Genomic DNA, 27,219 nt, shown 5'->3' on the forward strand with positions numbered 1-27,219 from the left:
TCACAAACACCAATCCAAAAGAGAGTAATCATTTAAAGAAATATAAATGTATAGAGACTTACCGAATGAAATACAAGATACACATTAACGAAAAGCAACAAAACGACGCATTTTTGTCAGTCAGTTCCCACTTACATAACTTGAACACAGTTAGCTCCCGCATACACATGCCCACCCCACCCCTCTGTCCCTTGAATAAGTGCAGCCAAATGCATAATGCATACAAAAATTCGGATCCCGTATTCACCAACTAATTCTTAAAATAGCCTGAGAGCTAAAAAATAATCTTTAAAGTTTGAATACATACCTGCTAAAATAGTTTAAGTCATTAATACAATGATCTAAATAAAGAAAATTTAGTTGCAGGCGGAAACTGCCATGTTAGACATTATTTTCAAGTTACTTGAGCTCATCACAGTTTTTAAAATGTTCCTTATTTTCAAAATAAAGTTTTTAAAATTGAAATCCGCGCTAGAAAGCTTATTTGCTTCCGCATTATATTCAGTAAAAGCATGCTCGTATAGTCCTTGATGTCAACATGGAATGCCGTTCATGGACCACCCCGGCCTTTGATATTAAACGGTTCTCGGGCAGTATGCAAATGTTCAAGTGTGTGTGTTGACATTCTGTCAACAGTCTTAATGTGGAAGAAATTGGGATTCGAAACATCGTCATAGATTCGCGAACGGCGCATCTTCAAGGGGCCGAAAGTACGCTAGTTAAGTCGTAATTTAGATTTAAGTGTATCGACAGGAGCTTTAGATCTCCCTTCACGTTTGTTATAATACACAAGGCAATTGTTGAGTTTGTGTAAATAAGTATGTATACTGCTCTCATTAACCATAATTTGTTTTAATTTATTATCACGTGCGGACAAATAAAAATTGTGAATGACAAATGGATTTATAAAACCAAATTTGTAATAAAATTGTACATGTACATAGCAATTATTTGTCTCTTTCGTAATTTTATACGATTTACTTTTCTGTTGCACCTGTTGAAGTCCAGCGCAACCACATGAGTAACCTGTCTGAACTGTTCGTTTGTAACGATAGTTAATTTTTGATGTTCTAACTTGTGTCAATCATAGTAAAACAATAATTTAACAACGTATATGGTGGAAAACGTTAGCTGAGAAAGTGTGTAATAAACGTAATTTCAAGGCTCAGACAGCTAGTGAACATAATAGGCAACATATACACTTATGCATTTTAAAATCAAAGCGATGAAGGCACTGTACGTGCTCGCAATGTTATTGTTAAAATAAACATAGCTACAGGGTAGAGATTTCCAGTGCAGCGTTTACAAATAGCACGCGAACGGTCCAAACCTTAAACTTGAAATGATATAAGTATTTCAGATTAAGATAAGTTGATATTATTCCATTTAAGCAGATGTATTCTTGTGATATGTGATTTTATGTCCGCTTAACCTTTCAATATCATTGTATTTTTCTCGAAAAATGTGTGTGGGGAGGTCCTCCTTTCAAACCGTATAAAGTAGTTCATAGGTAGTATAATTCATGTTCAATACATCAAATGTACACAATAACTGAAGCATATATATGAAAACAAAATTCAAGCAAAAATATATTTATATTTAATATTTACTAGTTGAATAGTTTACAAGAAAGGATGCAAAAAGTACATTTACTACAATTTTTATAAAAAAATGCAATTTTTCCAACACATATTTTTTAGCAATAAGTTATGCATATCCTACACAGGTCGATACATTTTATCCAAAACTATAATTAAGAAGCACTTCTAAGGTGCAAGAGTTGAAATGTTGGCTATTGCAAATATAAAAGAAATATGGAATCGCCTCGTTTTGTACATTTAGTATATCTGGTAAAATATAATCTCAACTCTTCGCACAAAAAAAAACACGGTTTTTGCTAAAACAAACATGGATGAACATAAGTAATTTGTTGCTTGTTGTTTACGAAATAGCTGCCATGTTTAGCAGCCATGTTTCATAGATGCATCGCGATACCAAAACATTCCGTATGCATCGCATTTATGAATTCTTAACAAACCATTCAAAACGTAACATATATCAAACACCGAATCTTCCATAAATACATTTATAACAGGGGAGAAATGTTGTTTTTATCCACGACTTTAGATGACAGAACATCGAGTAAAAACAGGAATGTTTTACATTTAGGGTTTAAACTTGTTTGGATTGCCTTTCACTTTCCACAGAATTTATTACAAACCAAATGCGCTTCTTAAACTATTTTTATCAAATGTGTGGCGCGCGAAGGAAATATTACATGTTTACATGTACGATTGTCGTTAGAATCGTACATCTATTAAAAAAATAGTTGGAAGATGTAAAGTTATAAGAATACAACACAATTTCGTCCATGTGTAAAAGATAATAAATGATAAAGGCAGCATGCATCAATAGAATTTAAACAAATTTGGTGTAAACATGTTTCATCCACGTAAAACAATAGATCTATTGCTTTCAGCATATGATGCCATTAAGATGTAATGAGTGTCTTGTATTAGCAATATAATTCTCAGCTTAATTTTTTTACATCTGCATGTAAAATGTTCAGACAGCCGTCTATTTGTGTACTGAAATAAAAGAAATACATATTTTAGGCGTCACTAATCGTTGAAGTAATATAATTGGTTATTAATAAATGTGCGCATAAATAGCACGCTCATTTTAATACATGAACATATCAATTCTAATCAAAGCATCTATACATACATATGTAACAATTTTGATCGTCTTAATTGGTTTTATTTGATGTTTTACGCACAACATTATAAATTTAAACATAGGTAACATATAAACCGATTTGTACGAATAACATTTAATTTCTATCGTATTTGTTCGATATACATGAGCTTGATACTCGAGAAAAATACTGTTTTAGAGATCGTATGTTAAATTGTTAATGCTATTTGATACCTGAATTTTGTGGAGAGCGACGTCCCCTCCTTCTAGTACTAGTATGGTGGAAGTATCGACGATTACCCCTATAATGAAACGAGCAACAATGAAATCGCTTCAACAAATGTATATGATAAGCAAAGGACAACTGATTGTGCCTTTCCGTACCCAGTGCATCGCAGTCTGGTTTGGTAAAACTGTCATGGTTGATGTTAAAACTGTTAATGGTGAGACACACTCAGACCTTCAATATTCTATTGCTATTTTGTTCGGAAACATTAACATTTAACACAATTAATGTTTTATTTTAAATGAACCCCAAATATTATATAAAGTTACGCTAAACGTTCGTCCGTCATATTTAATTTAGTAATACATTATATAAATAATCATACATTAACTATTGATTCGAAAAAGACTTGAATATTAAAAAGAGATATTTAAAAGTAAGTAGGAAACTTAGGAAGACCTAATGGCAAAGCGTTTGCCTTAAATGTTCAGCTTTACAAATTACATTGAAAAGATTTGAATTGAAAATATATGTTTTAATGATGCAATGATTTGTAGCTCTAGTGTGTTGCTACCAATCATGTGTTCCATTAAAAACAACATCCGCTATGCATGTACATGGAACATTTGAGATAAATATATGCGTTCAACATACCTTTCTTTATGACGGCCGTTTCCTAAAATGATAATAGTATAAGTATGAATTAGCATATTTCATGTATACGTGAAATTTGGAAAACTACCTAGTTCCGAAATGTATCATCATAATACTTTGTGGATATCAGGCTGTTGGTAATGTACTTTTTATTTAATAGACACACATGTCGTTAAGTCACATTCAAAATCTAAAATGATGAAACACATGCTTTGCCGGTTGCTGATGCCCTAGGGCCGGTAGGATTTTTCATGAAAAGTACCAACTTCCAATACAAAAAATCTCCTAAATGACCCAATGCACAAGCCCTTAAGTGGGTGTAATAATTTTCCTTTTTTATTATTACACCATTTATCCCCCTCCCTAGTAGGAATTGTTTTTATGACAATTAGAAACACATCAACGTCACATGCAACAATTAGTAGTACTACTTTCTTAAAAGAAACATGATAGTTTTACATGGTTTAAAACACATACTATATAGTAAACAGTTTATATGTGTTCCTTTGCGACACGTGGACTGATTATTCAATTAATATGGTTATTTATTGGAATCATACCATTCATGCCAACCGCCGAGTCTATGAGCACCTCTTGGCAACTGGGAGATTCATCCAGTGGAATATCTAAACGATATAAATTTAATTATATATAACTAATTATATAATGTTATATTATATTTAAAGTACCGCATTTTAATGACACTTAGGAATAAACGAAAATAGTGAGTAATAATACGTGTTGGTTAAGTAGATTATTAGTTTGAATTCAAACAGCAACACAGAACATATATGTTTTCTAGTGGATCCAAATATTCGATAATATACTAAAACAAAAACAAAATCATTTTTATTTTTCGTTCGCAACGTTTGTTTAAATTTAAAAAGTGCTGCATATTTTCTGGGGATGAATGACGTCACGACTCGACACTAATTTCGCTATTTGATGTTATATAAGTGATGCATCTTGCGATCCATTTCATTTACATTTGAGAACGGGAAACTAAATGCCATTGATCTATTAACGGAAACATTCAAACACACACAAGTTTTCTTGTTAAACATCTTATTTTAAATATTGTGAATGACGAATTTTTTCTTATTCCCAACATATAAAAAAAAACAATCACATAACAATATATTCACATTTTAAATTTTACAATTCACACTGCCATAAAATGAAGTTCACGTACGAATAACGTTAGAGGGACTTGTTCACATATTTTCGTACTTTTTTGAAAATGTCATTGTATGAATTTAATAACAAAACTGTAATTTTAAATAGTTGTGATAAATTATTAAGAAGAAAAAGTCAGATACCTCTGGAAGCAAACGCTAAGGGGATAGAACTACAACAAGCACCACTATATATCGATAATACAGTAAATAATCAATTAAAATATTAAATAAGCTGTATTATTTGTTCCTATTTTGATTGGTGATTATATATAAACGATAATATATTGTTTAATCAGTTTCTTAGTCAGATGTTTTATTTTAATTGTTGGAACCTTATTTTTGCGTACCTGTTTTAATAAAAAACAAGAGTTCCGCGGTGGGAGACATATGTCCCCCCAAACAGGGCTTTGGACTAGTGACCCAATTTTTAATAGGGGTCATCTACTGTCCAAGGCCAATGCGCATGTGAAGTATCAAGCCTATCGGTCAATTTGTTAACGAGTAATTGATCGGAAACAATGTTCGCACTTATTGTGACAGTTGACTTGCCCTTTTACCTAATGATTCCAATTTCAATAGGAGTCGTCTACTGTCCAATGCCAATGAACTTTTGATTTATCAAGCATATTGGTCAATGCGTTGGTGAGTTATTGATCGGAAACAATTTTCACAATTATTGTGACAATGACCTTGACCTTTTACCTAGTGACTTTAATTTCAATAGCGGTCATCTACTGTCCACTGAACATGGGAAGTATCAAGCCAATCGGTCGATTTGTTGACGAGGTATTGATCGGAAATGATTTCACACTTATTTTGACGGTAACCTTGACCTTTGACCTAGTGACCCATATTTCAATAGGGTCATCTACTGTCCAGGGCCAATGCATATGTTAGTTATCAAGCAAATCGGTCATTTCGTTGATGAATTATTAATCGAAAACAATTTTCACACTTATTGAGACAGTGACTTTGACCTTTGACCTTAATTTCAATATTCATCAACTGTCCTAGGCCAATGTGTAGTATCAAGTCAATCGGTCAATTTGTTGACGAGTTATTGATCGGAAACGAACTGGTCTACCGACAGACAGACCGACCGACATTTAGCATAGCAAGTATTTTACAATAGTCTGATTGTTGTATAGGAAAATAAGAATGCGTCATGTGTTGTGTGTTCTGTTTAGTACACTGTAGAACGATTTTGTATTATTATGTTATTTGAAAGCATATGCACTTCATTCGAAATGTTAAAGCTTCTGTTTCGAACTATTGAGCATCAATTAATATGCATGTATTGCACACACCTGTTTCCTTCTGGGAAGTACTCTTCCACATAAGCGTTCTTTTCAGCTTTGGAATAATACACAGCATCACTGGAACACAACACAAATAACAAGATAAAAAAGATTCACACAAAAACATCATTTAAATAAACATAAAAGATATATTTTAGAAATCAGGCTTATTAAAAAAATATGGCCGGCCATGGATGTTGAAGTTTAGAAATGTATTTATTGTACGTACCTCCTCCCAGAAACATTGCCGTGATGATCACGCAACATACTATAAGGGCTAAAAAATACGAAACCGTACATCAAATTAAATACACATTATACCAATTAAGTAAAATATCTACATATAACCAGTTGTTGTTGTAAATGATTAAAAGATTCATTTAAATGGACGTCGTTGCATTCAAAATATTTAATCACATACAATACACATGCGTTTTGACGAAAAGTTTACCATTTTTATATAGAATGCAATCCTTGCAATATTTTACATCTAAGCTCGACTCTTCGATTGTTGAGACAGCACCGTTGCTGCTATTATACATCTCATAGCAACTGTAGTTTCCATATGTGTACTCATTAAGCTCCTTAATAATAAGAATGCCACCACGTCCTGTGAATAGTGTCCTGAAGTTGTCTTTATATGTGTCGTTGAGTATGACACAAGTTGGTGCAGCAAACATACAGTCCACGAGAATGTTTTTATCGTTAGTCTTAAAGCTTAAGAAGGCAAGTGAAATATCTCCCGGATATATACACTCTATAACCGTTTGGTATTCTGATACATTAGTTAGAAGAAGAGGTTCTCGTACTTCGTGGTCTGAAATAAATATTCGTTTGAAGCCAATGTTAATGACGTGTCTTAAAATATTATTAATGCGAAATAAACAATATTTTATTTTCTATATTGCATAATGTCAGTTAAGTGTGCTTTTCTTGATGCAAACATTGTAATAAGTGTGTTACCTTTATATTTTCCAATGGCGACATTCAAAGTCATCATAAACATGCAAATCGTTAACAGCATGATCTGAAAGACCCGCACGTGAACAACATATGATATACACAGAGTTTATCTATATTGGAAATGCATCCAATGGAACGACTTACATGCATTACTAATTGATTTTACTTAATCTGTCCCCATCCCCTATGTATTTATGTTATTGGATTGCGTATTAACATCATCCTTTGTGTATTAGTTTTGTACCAATCTTCTAACGCGCGATTTTTTTTTTGTGTATTGATATCCAGTCAGAGTAAAGTACAGATGCATACGACTAGATAAGAGGCATATGTCCCGATTGAAGGTATAGACACCTGATGTTTAATAAACGAATGTCCATTCGTTTTGGAGTATTATGAAGTTTAAGTACGAAAAGGCAGACATTTGGGGTAAATATTGACACGATGAGAACAAACGGTTCATTGGTTACGAGAAACCTAAGATATGTTCGAGGCCGGCTTCATAATAATACATTTTTATCTGCACATCAATATATCAATAAAATATATGAATATGAGTTCCACAATTGATTTTTCGTTATGTTTTATGTGTGGGTCGCATTACCGCACTTATACGCGTAGCTCTTTTTCTTATAATTGAAATTAAAACTAATACAAAAACAAAAATTCATACTTTTTTTACATTTTCATTATCAATTTCCTTTTACATATGGCCCTTATGATCACCTCTACGCATTCCCACTGACATTAATTTGTCAGTTCAGACTGTTTATCTACTGAACTAATTTTATTTTTAAGTTAATGCAAATACTACCTATGCGACATGTTTTAGAATCCCATCGCGTTCACCGCTTAATCATAAAGTAACGTAAAGTAAAGATTCATTTCGTTGCTGAACGTACAAGCAACCTGTGTGTTCATGCCACGTGGTCCGTCATTTGGGCTAGTATGCAAAAACGAAAGTTGTAAATATTTCTTCTGATAAGAAAATTCAACAATTCACAAATATTCATTAAATAACAAATCAAATGACATGTCGCTATATGTTCACGCTTACTTGTTCTAGTAATAACTATGGGATAATCGCCATGTTGTTTAACATCAAGTCAGGGTAGCTACATTAATCTACTTGGTAAACACACTGTGTCTTTAAATCAAGGGCGTTTTACATCAACGAATTCAATTTTTTAAATGAGATATAAACTAAACAAAATATATCATATTCGCACGTTTAGATTTACATTACCTTTCTTTGTGTTACATATATCCAAACTAATTATGATGTCTTGTACCACAAGGGATGTAAATTGAGTGGAATCCCATTATCCTTGTATAAACGTAAGTTCAGGAAAGTCCATAAATGAAATGGGGTTTTACACAACGGAATCCCACAGAAAATAAAATCGCTGGTGCATATTAGCGCATTCGAGTTTTAATTTAAATATAAGTTTATGTAGGATATACATAAGACATGCTCTAGTAAAAATGCTAAAACTTAATTTTTCTGCGTTCCTTTTTTCTGTATCGGTTTATTATACGAATTTCAAAGAATTTAAATTATACAGAAAAACTGCAACACAAATTCAGAAGAATCGAAAACCGATTCATTATAAAAGACACGAATATTGTTGGGAAATCTCCACCAATTGTTAAGATGTGAGCATATAAAACTTATGCACGATTGTATCGTTATGAACAACTATAAATAAATTTAAATATATAAATTAAAAATTATTAATACAATTTTTTATTGAAAAAATATTAATAATAAAATACTACAATTTTAAAAATTATTTATATATGTTAAATAATAATAAAAAAAATATAATAAAATAATTAAAATGTGCTTAAAATAGTTTGCAAAAACAGACAAACCTTTACATTTTTGGCAAAAATAATTTTATAATTAAGTTTAACAATATATATGTTCGTTAAAATGACTAAAGGTAATAATTATAAGTGCAATTTAAGCGTTATAATTTAAGTTAGCCATTTATAACATAGGTTAAATGTAAATAATGTGTTTACACGTTTTTTGCATTCTTAAATGAGTACACTTAGCAATTTAACAAATTAAAAAATAGCACGTGTAAAAACAAATACTAATGGCCAATTAAAATTACAGTTTAGCTTTTTGCAAATTAACCTGTTAATAAAATGTAAATGTTTTGTTAAAATAAAACACTTTTTGCTTAAATTTTAAGGTAAACAAATAAAAAAATCCAGTCATATTGTTATCAAACTGTATATATATATATATATATATACAAATAAATTAACGTTTAAAAAAATGCCCTTTTCGCCATGTAACAAAATGCAGTTAATACATTCACGTCATTATGGCAATATGCGCATAACATAAACTAAAAAATTACGAATCTTTCATTACAAATTATTAATAATATAATACTTAAATTTTAAAAATTATTGATTTATGTTTAATTATAAAAAAAATCTAATAAAATTATCAAAATGTGCTTAAAATATTTTGCAACAACCGGCGAACCTTAACATTCTTTGTTCAACTGGTATAAATCAGTAACTTTAACTAAACAGATAAAATATGTAATAGCGGCAAAAATAATTGCAGTAGTAATTTATTATCAACTCCAACAATCAAAACCTAGTGTTCATAAATGGGCTTATCAAACAACTGGAGGATATCGGGTTTGGTATGTGTATCGACAACATGAACATCTGTTCGTCGACCGTCGCAGACGATATGGTCATAATATCCTACTCAAAAACGGGACTTGATAAAATGATGGATATATGCTACAAATACTCGAGAGAATGACGCTAGAATATAACGCAAGTAAATGTGCCGTCATCGTCTTTTATGAGCGTACAAACACAGGAAATTCCCGCGTGTTTAGGCTTGGAAGTGAAACAGTTAAAGAATCCGAAAGTTATTTACATTTGGGGATAACTGCCGATGCGTGGCATTCGTCGCAAATGCTTATAGCAGACGCTTGCAACAAGCTTCGAGGCACATACCTGAGCATATGCAGCAGCGGCTTTAATCCATCATCACTCAGCCCAATCACTTTAAGAACAATTTATCAATCCGTGGTTGTTCCGAAAGCATTATATGGCTGTGAACTGTGGACTGTTATCGGCGCCAGCGATATGTTACGCCTTGAGCGCTCTCATCGGTTCTGTAATAAATCTATGCAGCAATCTCATTCCTTAACGAATACGGACTTTGCATAAGCATCAATTAATGTAAACTCGATTGAGAATATCATTGACAGGAAAAGGCTAGTGTTTTTTGATCAATTATGTCGTTTACCAAACCAATACCTTGCCAAACAAGTGTTCACTAACAGACTTGTACGATACCTGAATAACGACAAACAAACTAAAGGCTTCGTTCCGGTAATCTACAGACTGCAACTGCAATCTTGTTTAGACGCGTATTTAGAATCAGGATTGTTCCCGTCTAAGCAAGCGTGGCAACAGATCCTCCAACGATCGGTTTCCGCTCCGGAACATCACAGACAGTTGGAAAGTATCCGGGACGTGTGCCCCACATTGAACCTTGATGATGTTCTACACGTAGATAAGCCCTCGTTCCTCTGGCAAATATCCCGGATTTCGCCTAAGCTTTCGCCCTTAGTAGCCACCCTGATGGCACAACTGGGAGGATTCCTCTATAGATCGTACCCAACAGAGTGCTCATTGTTTGGGATACACACGGAAAACGAACTACTACACTCAGTGTGTTGTTTTTTTTCGAAAAGGGAACTGCTACGTGAATCACTTTGGGATGTTGTCATTTATCAAAAAGGGTTTAAGTGTTTTATAAAATTAACACGAAAGACACCATAAGGACAAATCGTAACGTTGTTTGAAATGACGCTATCAACTACAGGTGACAATCGCCTGAATGCTCAATTAGCAATCCTATTGCTGAGACTAGTTTGTTAGTTTTTGAGTGTGCTTTTTATAAAATCGTCTCTCTATTGTTGTTTGTATGCATGTACATACATTAATATACATATATAATTATCTTTTGTATATATTAATGATGTAAATACTTGTTGTAAATGTGTTATGCTCTTCATGAATGGAAGAAATAAAGAATCAATCTATTTGTCTGTCAAACTGAAAAAAGGTAATAATTATAAGTGCAATTTAAACGCCTCAAGCGTTATAATCTAAGTCAGCCATCTATAACATAGGTCAAATGTAAATAATGTGTCTACACGTTTCCTGCATCATCAAATCAAAGTACTGAAAGTACTGTTTGACGATGCTTTTGAAGAGGATGGATATATAGAGGATATTTGTTGGATTCGGTGGCATATCGATTTTCCCAGATAAAATGCGAAAAATATCGATATTTTCACTGTTATTTTTCACTGTTTAAAAAAGCGAAATACCAGTTTATTTCACTGATATTTCTGTATAAATCACCGGAAAGCATAACATAAATAAGCATCCATTTAAGTTAATCTACATCACCGCAATTGTGTAATTTTTATTGCTTGTCATTTATCCGCAGGTCAATAGTTAATGGTTGTGGTGCAATCGTTTTCGTTTTTGGACACTGCATCCCTTCAAATAAGTTCAATGAAATTTATTTACCTAAATATCTCATATTTGAACTTAAAATTCTTTTGGGAGAAATGGTCCAGACAACTGGATAAAACAGCAACAATATGCTAACCTATTATTTTTCGAGGAACATAATTGAGAATTCCTGTGCTAGCCCCCAATCACAGTATGTTGGGGTATAATAATAATCAAACTTTGTTTTTCTTCGCAAAAGATTGTCGTAGATTACAAGTTGATGAATATATCATCCAAGACTACAAGTTTTAGAAAGCCATTTTTTTTCGTTTGATTTTATTGATAAACAAGGTTTTGTAACAATCTATACTATACATAGATAGCTTTAACAGTACAATGTGGCTCACCTGAAACTGATTGTTTCCTAGTGGTGTTAACTAATTTTTCATGAAGATCAAGAAAAAAAGGCATTGTGAGTATGAACAAACTATTTGCGTCTATCCGATCTAGTTGAGTCTTGTTACCGAGATCCTACTTTTAATTATTTGAACATTCTGATCAACTGCCATGAAGATCAGGTAAAAATGTAAGTTTTAACATGGATTTTAATGATTTTAGTTATTGATCAACTGCTAGGAAGCACATGAATCACTTTGGAACGTGACCTGTTAATCACTGAGACTAGACCTTGTGACCTAAATGTTAAATATGCTACTTTCATGCTTGACTTTGAAATCATTTAAAATAATTTTCTAACCAATTTACAAGTGGATCAGAGAGAGAATGTGACCACTAAAGTATTAACAGACCTTTTCTTATATTTGACCTAGTTCCCTAATTTTTGATAGAATATGAAACCAAGAATGACATAGAGGTGACTAGTTTCATAAAAATCTGGCAAAGAGGTGACACCCAAATTTAAACATTGTAAAACGATATCTTATGTGTTCACAATAAACTTTGGATAAAATACAACAAAGAGTGATAACAAAAGCTCACCTTGTCACATCATAACAAGTGAGCAAAATAACCAAAACTATGACATCATATACTTGCTCAGTTACTTCCAATAACAATAAAATGTTACTTTTGAAACAAATACAATACCTTCCCTTTCTTACTACAGGCTGTTCGAAAACAAGATAGCCATGTAACGCTCACCCAAAACTCCTTCCTTAGTGTCAAAAACTTGTGTTTGCTTTGACTAAGTTGTAACCTAGCTTTAGCCTGCCAGGACCAACTTGCAAATTCAGCTTTTGATTTGATTAAGATGGACATTGTAAGCAATTTTCATGAAAATCAGGAAGATAATGTGACCTGTAGAAAGGTAAAGGAAGTTTTCTATATTTTAACCTAATGACCTAGTTTTTGACAAACTACCAACTTTCAAACTGAAACTTTATTTCATCGAGATAACATTCAATTCTGTCCAATTTTCATGAAGATCTGGAAGAAAATGTGACCTCTGGAGTGTTCACTAACCTTTTCTGTGATTTGGTTTGTTGACCTAGTTTGGACCACATATGACCTACTTTCAAACTTAACCTAGAATTGACAGAGATGAACATTTACCAACATAAGACAAACACGGGCTGTTTGTAAAACATGCATGCCCCCCATATGGTCTGTCAGTTGTAGTGGTAGCCATTGTGTGAATACATTTTTTGTAACTGTGACCTTGACATTTGACCTAGTGACCTGAAAATCAATAGGGATTATCTGCCAGTCATGATCAATTTACCTATGAAGTTTCATGATCCTAGGCCTTGCTTTTCTTGAGTTATAATCAGGAAACCTTTTTACTGTTATGAGTCACTGTGACCTTGACCTTTGACCAAGTGATATGAAAATCAATAAGGGTTATATACCAGTCATGATCAATGTACCTATAAAGTTTAATGGTCCTAGGCGTAAGCATTTTTTAGATATCATATATTTTACTGCTTTAAGTCACTTTGACCTTGACCTTTGACCTAGTGACCTAAACATCAATAGGGGTAATCTGCAAGTCATGATCAATGCACCTACGAAGTTTCATGATCCTGGACGTAAGCATTCTTGAGTTATCATCCGGAAATCATTTAACTATTTTGACTCACTGTGACCTTGACCTTTGACCTAATGACCTGAACATCAATAGGGGTCATCTGCGAGTCATGATCAATGTACCTATGAAGTTTCATGATCCTATGCGTAAGCTTTCTTGTGTTATCATCCGGAAACCATTTTACTGAGTCAAGTCATCGTGACCTTGACCTTTGAACTAGTGACCTGAAAGTCAATAGGGGTCATCTGCGAGTCATGATCAATGTACCTAAGAAAACCATTTTTCAAAGTTGAGTCACTGTGACCTTGACCTTTGACCTAGTGACCTGAAAATCCTTAAGGGTCATCTGCGAGTCATGATCAATGTACCTATATAGTTTCATGATCCTAGGCATAAACGTCCTTGAGTTGTCATCCTGAAACCATTTTACTATTTCGGGTCACCGTGACCTTGACCTTTGACATAGTGACCTGAAATTAAATATGGATCATCTGTGAGTCATTATCAATGTATTAATGAAGTTTCATGATCCTAGGCATAAGTGTTCTTGAGTTCCTGAAACCATTTTACTATTTCGGGTCACCGTGACCTTGACCTTTGACATAGTGACCTGAAATTAAATATGGATCATCTGTGAGTCATTATCAATGTATTAATGAAGTTTCATGATCCTAGGCATAAGTGTTCTTGAGTTATCATCCGGAATCCATTTAACTATTTCGGGTCACCGTGACCATGACTTTTGACCTAGTGACCTCAAATGGGGTCATATGCGAGTTATGATCAATGTATCTATGACATTTCATGATCCTAGGCATAAGCGTTCTGAGTTATCATCCGGAAACCATTTTAATATTCCGGGTCACCGTGAACTTGACTTTTGACCTAGTGACCTGAAAATCAATGGGGTTCATCTGCGAGTCATGATCAATGTACCTATGAAGTTTCATGATCCTAGGCATAAGCGTTTTTGAGTTATCATCCGGAAACCATTTTACTATTTCGGGTCACCGTGATCTTGACCTTGACTTAGTGACCTCAAAATCAATAGTGGTCATCTGCGACTCATGACCAATGTACACATGAAGTTTCATGATCCTAGGCATAAGTGTTCTTGAGTTTTTATCAGGAAACCATTTTACTATTTCAGGTCATCGTGACCTTTGATATAGTGACCTGAAAATCAATAGTGGTCAACTGCGAGTCATGATCAATCTACCTATCAAGTTTCATGATCCTAGGCATGAGCGTTCTTGAGTTATCATCCGGAAACCATTTCACTATTTCGGGTCACTGTGACCTTGACATTTGACCTAGTGACCTGAAAATTAATAGGGGTCATCTTCGAGTCAAGATCGATGCACCTATGAAGTTTCATGATCCTATGCATAAACGTTCTTGAGTTATCATCCGGAAACCATTTTACTCTTTCTTTTTTTGTTAAACGTCGTCAATTATTAATTGTATATAGATTTCTCTATAGTTTGTAAAACATTTAGGCAAATATTTCTAATGTAAGATAAAATGCAAATAAGTAAAAAAAAATATTCCCTTTTAATCAGTATGTTGGTTTATCGGTCAATAACAATATCACTTTGAACATTGAAATATTTGAAAAGTTATAACAAACATTAAATGTTCTCCGAACAAATGACTCATAACACATATAACAGATTGATAGGAAGATATGAACAAATCAAGGTTGCTAGGTTGCCCGCCTAGAATAATCCTGTTAGTATGGAAGTACTTGATATATAAATTTATTAGCCTGTCGGTGTTGTAAAGACATAAAATATTTTATGAATGTCTCAAAGTGTAGAATTATTTGCATTTAGTAAAAGAAAGGCAACATATAACCCTTAAGTGGCTGACAAGAACTTGTGGCTAAATACAACTAAAAAGAGGCATTATGATTCTTGAAAATAAAAGTAAACATCATTATATATGAATTTTCTGATCAAAAGTGTTATTTTTAGTGAATAGGGGAAATACATTTTCAAGAATAAACAATATAATTATAAATGTTTTAGCGAAGTGCATCATAGTATTATCATATTACAGTTTTGGTCTAAAAATCCCGTAACATTTTTTTAATTTCGTAACACCTTGTTGCAAAAAAAAAATCATGAAAAATAGAATTTTAAGAGTAACCTATTAAAATAAAATAAACAAGGGCTGTTTGTAAAACATGCATGCCCCCCATATGGGCTCTCCGTTGTAGTGACAGCCATTGTGTGAATATGTTTTTTGTCAATGTGACCTTGACCTTTGACCTAGTGACCTGAAAATCAATAGGGGTCATCTGCGTGTCATGATCAATGTACCTATGAAGTTGTATGATCCTAGGCCTTGCTTTTCTTGAGTTATCATCAGGAAACCTTTTTACTGTTATGAGTCACTGTGACCTTGACCTTTGACCAAGTGATATGAAAATCAATAAGGGTTATATACCAGTCATGATCAATGTACCTATAAAGTTTAAAGGTCCTAGGCGCAAGCATTTTTGAGATATCATCTGGATACTATTTTACTGCTTTGAGTCACTTTGACCTTGACCTTTGACCTAGTGACCTAAACATCAATAGGGGTAATCTGCAAGTCATGATCAATGTACCTATGAAGTTTCATGATCCTTGACGTAAGCATTCTTAAGTTATCATCCGGAAATCATTAAACTGTTTTGACACACTGTGACCTTGACCTTTGATCTAATGACCTGAACATCAATAGGGGTCATCTGCAAGACATGATCAATGTACCTATGAAGTTTCATGATTCTAGGCGTAAGCTTTCTTGCGCTATCATCCGGAAACCATTTTACTTAGTCAAGTCACCGTGACCTTGACCTTTGACCTTGTGACCTGAAAGTCAATAGGAGTCATCTGCGAGTCATGATCAATGTACCTAAGAAGTTTCATGATCATAGGCGTAAGCATTCTTGACTTATCATTTGGAAACCATTTTTCAAAGTTGAGTCACTGTGACCTTGACCTTTGACCTAGTGACCTAAAAATCCTTACGAGTCATCTGCGACTCGTGATCAATGTACCTATATAGTTTCATGATCCTAGGCATAAACGTTCTTGAGTTATCATCCTGAAACCATTTTACTATTTCGGGTCACCGTGACCTTGACCTTTGATATAGTGACCTGAAAATCAATAGTGGTCAACTGAGAGTCATGATCAATCTACCTATCAAGTTTCATGATCCTAGGCATAAGCGTTCTTGAGTTATCATCCGGAAACCATTTTACTATTTCGGGTCACTGTGACCTTGACCTTTGACCTAGTGACCTGAAAATTAACAGGGGTCATCATCGAGTCATGATCAATGTACCTATGAAGTTTCATGATCCTAGGCATAAGCGTTCTTGAGTTATCATCCGGAAACCATTTTACTATTTCTTTTTTTGTTAAACGTTGTCAATTATTAATTGTATATAGATTTCTCTATAGTTTGAAAAACATTTAGGCAAATATTTCTCATGTAAGATAAAATGCAAATAATTAATAAAATATTCTCTTTTAATCAGTATGTTGGTTTATCGGTCAATAACAATATCACTTTGAACATTGAATTATTTTAAAAGTTATAACAAACATTTAATGTTCTCCGAACAAATGACTCATAACACATATAACAGATTGATAGGAAGATATGAACAAATCAAGGTTGCTAGGTTGCCCGCCTAGAATAATCCTGTTAGTATGGAAGTACTTGATATATAAATTTATTAGCCTGTCGGTGTTGTAAAGACATAACATATTTTATGAATGTCTCAAAGTGTAGAATTATTTTGCATTTAGTAAAAGAAAGGCAACATATAACCCTTAAGTGGCTGACAAGAACTTGTGGCTAAATACAACTAAAAAGAGGCATTATGATTCTTGAAAATAAAAGTAAACATCATTATATATGAATTTTCTGATCAAAAGTGTTATTTTTAGTGAATAGGAGAAATACATTTTCAAGAATTAACAATATAATTATAAATGTTTTAGCGAAGTGCATCATAGTATTATCATAGTACAGTTTTGGTCTAAAAATCCCGTAACATGTTTTTAATTTCGTAACACCTTGTTGCAAAAAAAAATCATGAAAAATAGACTTTTCAGAGTAACCTATTAAAAAAAAATAAACAAGGGCTGTTTGTAAAACATGCATGCCCCCCATATGGGCTCTCCGTTGTAGTGACAGCCGTTGTGTGAATATGTTTTTTGTCAATGTGACCTTGACCTTTGACCTAGTGACCTGAAAATCAATAGGGGTCATCTGCGAGTCATGACCAATGTACCTATGAAGTTTCATGATCCTAGGCCCAAGCGATCTTGAGTTATCATCCGGAAAACCACCTGGTGGACGGAGCGACAGACCGACAGACCGACCGACATGTGCAAAGCAATAAACCCCCTCTTCTTCGAAGGGGAGCATAAAAATGCTTTATATGACCTTAGATATTATTTTTGCAATCATTTTTCATCAATACAAATGTTTAAAAAAAGTATTGTTTCATGCTACTCATGGTACCAGTTTTTTGTCAGAAAATTAATCACATTTTTTTAAAAAGGCATTACACCTTGTCGCCAAAAAAATCATGAAAAATATAATTTTCAAAGATATCCTTTAAAACAAAAAGAAAATGCCTTCTTAAACCTTAAATATTATTCCTTCAAGCATTTAACATCAATAATTTATGTTTGAAAAAATCATTGGTTCATGCTAAATACTGTTTGATATACTGTAAATAATGTAACTACACATCCAAGTAGTGAGTCCATCAAACTATTGCAACCGAAACACCAGCCGAAGTCCAATGCCTTCTGACTTAGTGCATTTTACTATTTATAAGTGTATGCATTTGTATGTGTTTGAAAAAATGTTAAATCTTTAATGACATCTTCTGACCATGCATGTCCTAGATTTCAAAATCCAGGCCCTGGTCTGACACATTGGTAACATTAACGTTAAACTGTTACCAGGCTTCTGAATTTAATTAGCCAGGTCACAGGAAAAGGGAAGTCTAAAATGTATCCAATTAAACTATTTGTCATTGTCAGAAAACCGCTCTTAAGCAAACAGCTTTCAAGCAACTGCAGTCTGAACTGGATCTAAACTGGCCACAATCGCCTCAATGTCTCTTTTACAGGGATATGGTTCATTTAACTTTAAAGGGATCTTTTCACGTTTTGGTAAATTGACAAAAATTGAAAAAAGTTGTATCGGATTTGCAAATTTTCGTTTTAGTTATGTGATTTTTAGGAAACAGTATTACTGAACATTTACCATGGTCTAATATAGCCATTATATGCATCTTTTAACGATTTAAAAATTATAAAGCGTTGCAACGCGAAACGATTGAATAATTTGGAGAGTTATGTTGTTGTTGTTTAATTGTGTGAAACTACGAAGATTGCTTATACTAGGTATAAAATACGTCAACCATTTATACTTGGCAGAATAGTCGAGCAGGCTAATGCGTTTTTACTCCAGGACTAAGGGGGTCACTGCTTCGAGCCCTGCTGCGGACTACTTTTTTTAAAGAATTTTATTCTGGATTTTTAACTGGAGCTTTTAATATCCAATGTTTACATTTATCAATATAAAGCATTTAATGACTTACTTCAAAACATGTCAAAATCTGTGAAAAGGCCCCTTTTAACATAATATCTACTCCTATAAATATGAGGTCAATATACATGGACTAAACGGTAAATTACGTCTAATTATTTGGACTGTAATGACATCAACTTCTTAAATAGAAAGAAGAAAAAAATCATACTTACCAGTAATTTGAGTTAAGAGTTTGTATTCAATGTTGTATTTCAGGACAGCTTGGTGATATGCAAATCCCATATGACATGTTGATATCGGGTATCATAGCCATTCAATAAGTCGCAAAATGCTTAAACAAAATTTATAAAGCAAAATGTGACTTAAATTGATAACTAAAAATACCAGAATCGTCAGTATGCCAGTTTTGCCTTGTCAAACTGTCGAGATCCAGAAAGTGCTTCATTCACATTGAATATATCCTTCGAATTCCATTAATTGTTGCATTACTAAATAGCGAAACAAGCCGATTTAAGCTGTAAGAAAGTTTTGACACGAGTGTTATCAAGTCTCTCATGGGCGAAGCCATAGAAAGTGATCCATTCACATCGAATATATCCTTCGAATTCCATCCTTTGTTGTCATTAGCGGAGATTTAGTGAATAAATAATTCATTTATCATAAATGACAGCTTCTAAATAGCGAAACAAGTCAATTTATGCAGTAAGAAAGTTTTGACTCGAGACTCTCATGGGGGCGGCCATTGTTGAATGTTGAAACACGAACGACTACTCTGCTAGGAGAATGTAATCAATGACGAGCAATCTCCTACGCAGTGGCGAATGCAAAAGGGAAGTAACTGAAAAATCGAGTTATCTCAATCGGACTGGCTCGGTCTTTTACATAGGTCGCCATTGTGAGAAATTTTTCTACGGTTATGATACCTTGGACGATGCTGTGCATCGTCAAAAAGTACACTTAGCAATTCAACCAATCAACAATTAGCACGTGGAAAAAAAAATACTAATGGGCAATCAAAATTACAGTTGAGCTTTATGCAAATTAACCTCTTAATAAAATGTAAATGTTTCGTCAAAATAAAACACTTTTCGCTTAAATTTTAAGGTAAACAAATAAAAACAAAATCCAGTCAAATAGTTATCAAACTGTATTTATATATTTAAAAAATATATATGTATTAAATATTAAATTAAACTAAAATTCACATATGGCGTTGTTGTTAAGTATTTCATTCCACGTTGTTATACAAATAAATTAACATTTAAAAAAATGCCATATTCGCCATGCAACAAAATGCAGTTAATGCAAGTCACGTCATTATGGCAATATGAGAATAACGTAAAATCAACAATTACTTAACACGATGCATTGTTATAAGATTTGCATGGGAAAACATTAATTTGATTATGGATTATATTGAACAATAGGTAAACAAGTGTACTTAACATCCCTCGTTCAAATGTATGTGTTGATTTAAGAAAGCGAAAATAAAATGTTGATATTGACACACTTGATGCTTGATACATGCCTCATTGTTAATGTTCCATGCGATTCTTTAGGCGGGAACGAAACAATCAGAAGTAGTAACTTACAGCCTTTATGAAAGAAATGTGCATAAAGTATCGTTATGCGCATGCGCACAACCGATATTGGGGACTGTAAAGTACGGAGTATATTTCTCAGTTCAGCGAGCGAATTGGGAAGTCTTTACATGTCTTTAGTTCGAATCCCAATTGAGGCATTACCGCAACACATTTTCGGAAAGACTTAATTGATACGTGTATAAAAAGGAGAATTGTGCATACCCTTATTTGCCTAGCTGAACATACACCAAATACTGCATTGTATAGTTGATTCTTAATTTACTTCTTAAAACAAATAGGTAAATACCGCGTGATTATATTTTTAGTTTAAGCCTATGCATTGTAGCCCAATCAACCTCGAGTCCGTTTTCTGGGCGTAGAATCAGTACTGTGAACCTTTCGGCGAAATCTATAGAATGCTCCCACAGTCAAGATCGAACACGTGACCTCACTGTCGCTAGGCGGGCATCATATCAATTACACCACGGCGACCTTTGAAAGTATTTTTCATTAATAATTAATTGAATACGAAACACTTTCTCATTTAAACAATAGAAAACTAAAGTAAACAATCAAACAGGACATTAATTCTTTGCTTGATAAAAATCCGGTTAAGTTCATTATTTAAACAACAGTCATACCACATCGTACATAGATGTATATAAAATATAATCATCATGCATGCGAAAATAATGTTTTGTATTTTATTTTATTTTTTCCATACGTGTAAGTACCCGTTGTTGTTTTTGTTTTTAAAGAAAATGCTGCCCTTTTTTTCTATCTTAAAACACAATATAACGTATATTCCCCTTCCAAACCTCACATGTTAAAGAACGACATTGCGAAACAAATTAATGGATTGTAGTTTCTGAATCGTGTTTACCGGTATGTTCATCGATTATCTTTAAGTTTATGTCCATTGATACTCTTTAAGTTGAATTGGAAGTGCGCCTTACTAAGAAAATGGCCTCTCCGTCATGTTTGAAACTCACGTGCTTTTGGTCAAATGTTCAGGCGAATCTAGTTTTATTATATCGCACTCCTAGCTATAACATGTTCCGGAATACCTTGCAAATAGTTAAGCCGGAACTCTTTTGCGCAGTAAACCGCATTGGGGGGGGGGGGCAAATTGTACTTGTTGAAACGGGACAAATGTAGATTGTTACATCAACACTATCCAGGGTTTCATGTATTTGGAGCAATGGATGTGTTCATTGCCTGGAAACGGTAGTCGGTATAGTAGTAATACAGTGACTGTCAGAACGGACGATAAGGCAAATTATGTTATATAAGTATGAAAGTATGGGGTATATTACTGTGAATGAACCATCTTGTTTGGGGGATGGGGATTTCACAGTTTGTCTGCTTCATTCTGCACCGTAGCTAGGCGCACACGCAGAAGTCTCCAATAGGAATATGCCTGTCTGTTTGTCTGTCTGTCTGTTTGTATGTCTGTATATCTGGTTGTTCACGCTTATCTTTCTCCATATACATGTATATTAACAATCGACTGTGAACGAGTATATATTAATAGATCCCAGAAAACGGAAATAACGTTGTTGTGAAATATAATTATCTCCCTTGAAACACAAAAATTCTCATAATTTCACAGTATCTTCTAGATCCAACGTATTTCCGCTGTGTCTCTAACATAGCGTTAGGGTAGTTTATGCATCCTTATCGGATCCTGCCCAACTACAACTATGGTTTCATGTTTGTAATAAATGTTTATTTAACTGTCCCTACTGTGTATGTAAACTGTTCCAACATTGGAAGATGTGTTGCGGTGAAAGTATGGGGTATATAATTGTGAATGAACCATCTTTTTTAGGATGGGAATTTCACAGTATGTCTGCTTCATTCTGCACCGTATAGGCGCACACGCCGAAGTCTCCAATAGGAATATGCCTGTCTGTTTGTCTGTCTGTCTGTTTGTATGTGTGTATATCTGGTTGTTCACGCATATCTTTCTCCATATATATAGGCCCAATTAAATGAATAGATGTATTTAGATAAACAACAATGCAATCCCAATATTTAATTGACAACTGACTAATGACAAAGCAAAAGTACTTATAACCTGTATATGCTAAACCGAAAGTACGATCATCTAAAATATGCAGAGTTAGTTTTCAAAATAGGCCTATAAAAGTAAGCTAAAAACCAATGATCAATTATTGCAACTGTTAGGAAACTACTGTACTGAAAAAGAAATACTATAAGCAATTATCAATTTCTTCTTAAACTATCACTTCAACTAGCAACTGGAACGATACATTTTAACATCGAACAATCAATGTTATTGTTTTGTTGTTGCTGTTGCTACATATCATTTACTATTCAATGATGTATACGTCACTGAATGGAGTGAACTTCCCGATGACGTCACATAAACTGAATCGATCTATTCCTTCAAACAGTTACTTAGCATACATCGACCGATTCCAGTTCATCCGTCGAAAGACGCTCTCAAATATTACACACGTACTTAAAAGTTAAGTGTAGCGCCTTAAAATAACATCGATTCAGTCGCAATATTATTACATACCCGTTGTGTCTTTGTGGACTTCATAGAAGACGTCACATTTCTCTAATGCACTCAGTATGTACATATTCGCGGCTAACCTATAAATACAATTGAATATCAATATATGCCGTTCCCTGGATTGGAACTATTCTATATTGTATCGTGCCTATTTAAGCAATATTAAAATAGCTGATGCCAGTTCGCAAATTTATTATTAATAGTAAGCGATTTGATTCTTATATATGTTAAAGAACGCCTGCTTACCCTCTTTTCTTCCTTTGCATCAAAAATTAAGGTCTTTCAAAACTCCTTGTATTGTCTTCCCAAACCTGTTCCACTATCTTTCCTTCACCTTCCAAATGGTACATGTTACTTGGTTTTCGCAAATAAAGCAATACTCGGGGTTCCTTGTTTGTTATACTTTTACGAATTTTTTAATGATTTAAGATCCAACTTTGACTGTATGAAAACATGAAACTGTATATATTTTGTATAGAGAGAAGAACTATATAAGACATTGTCTTTTGTTCAAATCCAGTTCGAACATGTACTTATTATCAATGCTGTGGTATGTTTTTCTATGTAAAACATTATGTTTTTTAATAAATATCTTTTAACGAACACCAAGTAGTATTTTGTAATCCGATTTATGAGCACGATGGTGTTTTTTGGACAATATTCGTCATACTATATTGGAACTAAAAGGTATCATGTGCCTTCTAAGTTCAATGATATCTGGAACCTTTTTGCACGAAGGGAGCGAATTATTTTGTTAGTGAATTTAACTTTGTACATCTTGACAAAATCATGAGTATGCTTGCCATTGTTTGTTAATATCTGTTTAAATGTATATTCTGAATGCAATAAATGTTCTGATGAAAAGCATATTTCCACTGTGTTGTAATGAAAACCAAAACCAATACATATTCTATGTAAAAATCAACATTACATGTATTTGTCAACATCAACATCATATGTCAACAGAAAACATGAACGCATGTTTATTTGTGTAAGATTCATAATTTGAAACATAATATTAAAACACTCAAAATTTGTCTTGCTGCCATAAGGCTTAATTATGCGTTTCCTGTCGCACATATAAACATATTTAAATTTCAGCATAGGTAAAAGTAAGGATCATATAAACTTTGCCATTAAACGATGTTTGATGAAGTACTCGAATGACAACGCTGATAATCACATTGTACCAGTATCTTTAAATAAGGGTGTATTATGACAGTGGATTAAAAAAACGACAGTATAAATTGGAAGTTCATTCTTACATATACTGTTTTTAAAGTCACTACTTCGTTCAGTCGTATTTTTCAGTCGTATTATTGCCTACAGTCGTTCAAAGCTATAAACGTTTTCACTAAGCTCCTTGTACGTATTGTCTCAAACTACAAAGGCGCTGTCAAAAATGGACTGTATGAAGGTAATGCATTTTTGAAAGACTGGAGCGTTAAAATGGAAATTTGAAATACCGTACAATGCCGATTCTTTTCTATGCTTTGTGAACATTTGAAGTGATGCGGGCCATCGATTGTAGCGTCGTAAGCAAAGAAAGACCTAGATGCGTATCGACATTGAATTAGATTATGGAAGAATTGTTTCATGGTAATTTCGGGATGTGACAGTTTTCACAATGTCATGAAAATATTATGTATTCGTTTTTTTACGGATTAAAAGACACAAGCTACGTTACAAACAAAGGTATGATAAGAGATAAACTTTAAGATCGGTGTTTAAAGACTCGATACGATCGTCGACAATAGTGGTAAGGCGGTTATCATCTGGAAACAGAAGATTCTCTGGCATTGATGCCCGAGACAATTTCGTTAATATAAATAAGACAACAAGCAATAAGCCAAGAATGGATCGTTTGGCTAATAAAAAACGTGCGATAAATCGAAATTAATGTGTTTTCATTTTATAACGAATGAAATATAATTGCAACTTTGTATAAATAACTATACTATAATATGTGTTTAAGAAAAAAATCGTTTGGCGTTCAACGTTAATTAACAGAAGACACAAAAAACAGTGTCGTAACCAAGCCTTGGCAAGACAATACAGCTGCGTTGATTAATCATAAAACAAATACATTATATGCCCGAATTCCTGCACAATTAATAAATGAAGGCAACTCGAGTAAGATTTTTGCATTTAAAATGATATCATCGTTGTAAATTGCATAGATGTTTTCATGATCTCCGACGTTAATATAACAATAAATAACACTTCAACTATTTTTTAATCATGAATATCTTTGCAAGAACATTACAACTTAAATAAAAAATTATTTCCCCTTATAAATATCATGTTTGAATTTGCTCAACAAACTCTCGCACGTTGTTGTAAATGTGGACGTGGTTAGTATTCAATACGACGACGAAGCCTAAAATCGCGGCGACATTTGCATCTCAAAACATTCATCTTCGTGTTTGCGTTTTGACAGGTACAATGACTTCAATGAGCCGCAATAATGTCCCAGTAATGCTTTGTAATTAACGGCGTTACACTAGATGTCCTTACTTTGACTAAAAGCAAATATTGCGTTTTGGGAAAGTCAGGTGGAAATATCATAAATGTTATAATGCCTTATGGTTATCCATTACAACTAGTTTTTGCATGGGTCTCTCGCGAATGTGCACGGCGTAAGAACGCGACAGTCCTATGTAATAATCGTGTAAAAAATATTTTTAGGTGCTCGTGAAATTCGGTCGGACTAAGACCACGCTGGGAATGCAGATCCAATTAAGAAGAATCATGCAATACAAGACACAGCGAATAAAATCAATGAACAGCAATATTAACTAGGTCAAACAAACGTCCGCTGAGATGAAGTAATAGTTGCATGCTCTCGAAGTCAATAAGGGGCTGTCCATAAAGTGTGTCACGCTATTTTTGACCATGTTTACCTCCCCCTGTCAAACACTGTCACTGTAACTAAATTTAGATTTCATGCTATTTTGACATGCGACTTATTATTTGTTTTACAGAGGTTTTGAACATTATTTTAAAGCTATTAAAATATTATAAAACTAAATACAAAAATAATTATAAATAAAATTAAGATAAAATATATGTGTGTCATCGCAAATGGTCTAACCCCTCCACCCTGTCACAAACGGACACACTTTCTTAGTCCCCCTCCCGCCCCTCTGGAACATGAAGTACCTTGTTAACGGCACCTAAACTGACTTGGCTTTAATGTGTCTCTGGCTACGCAACTGTAAAACATCGCTATGGTGTTCTTATAATTATTTCTATTAATTATGTAACGTGATGTAACACTATTTGTTATTCTTACGACACACAATTTAGACATGATAAAATAATCATGGGATCCGATATATCACGTGAATGATCATGGTTACCATTTATTTTATTTAGAGCATGATATGTCAATATTGATTTCAACGCCGAGTGTCGTTTACAATAAATTTGAAACATTGATGATTGGGCGGTGCTACACGTAGAAAAGAATTGTAAGTTTTTATTGACCGAAAGTTAATAATTATGCTCGGTGTTACACAACAGATTATTCAGCTGTTTAAGCATCTTTTGCACACGTATGCGTTTCGATCGAAGATCATCAGGAATTCTCCTAACCACGCAAATATGGGGCTTCAATATTTTCATAAAGGGTCGTACTTCAACTATCGAAGGAACGACAACTCTGCGCGAATCGGTGGTTGTGTGACGCGCTACAGCTTTCGATGTGTGAATATTGCCTGTATCCTACAATATTCGTTATATAAAGTTATGACGAATCCAACAAATTCGGTATTATGTTGGAGACACTTTTATCTAACATTTTTATTCTTTATTACGACCGAGTGTTGTAGATGATGTCGTAGATGTACGTTTGTAAATGAAACACTATTAGTATTGTTTAACCCATAAACAGTACGGTATGTTTTTGATTTATTAAATGCAAATCATTCTGTATAC

The 27,219-nt window shown here is 33.6% G+C and overlaps 1 protein-coding gene across 4 annotated transcripts; it reads right to left on the reverse strand.

Annotated features, from left to right (window-relative positions):
* Positions 1–1,615: 1,615 nt before the first annotated feature.
* On the reverse strand, positions 1,616–8,359 carry LOC127870491 (uncharacterized). Of its 4 annotated transcripts, none has more exons than XM_052413074.1 (9): positions 8,263–8,359; positions 7,017–7,080; positions 6,505–6,870; positions 6,283–6,330; positions 6,063–6,131; positions 4,138–4,203; positions 3,578–3,599; positions 2,932–2,999; positions 1,616–2,588 (listed from the first exon to the last, which is right to left on the reverse strand). In XM_052413074.1, exons 2-9 carry the CDS (start codon positions 7,075–7,077, stop codon positions 2,578–2,580), a joined length of 711 nt encoding a protein of 236 aa, XP_052269034.1. In that variant the 5' UTR covers positions 7,078–7,080; positions 8,263–8,359; the 3' UTR covers positions 1,616–2,577. The 4 variants fall into 4 exon arrangements, with proteins under 4 accessions (XP_052269034.1, XP_052269035.1, XP_052269037.1 ...); XM_052413075.1 differs by lacking the exon at positions 8,263–8,359 and adding an exon at positions 7,831–8,215; XM_052413077.1 differs by lacking the exon at positions 6,505–6,870.
* Between the last annotated feature and the right edge of the window lie 18,860 nt (positions 8,360–27,219).

Source organism: Dreissena polymorpha, chromosome 2, assembly GCF_020536995.1.
Source record: "Dreissena polymorpha isolate Duluth1 chromosome 2, UMN_Dpol_1.0, whole genome shotgun sequence".
In the NCBI taxonomy this organism is placed as follows: Eukaryota; Metazoa; Mollusca; class Bivalvia; order Myida; family Dreissenidae; genus Dreissena; species Dreissena polymorpha.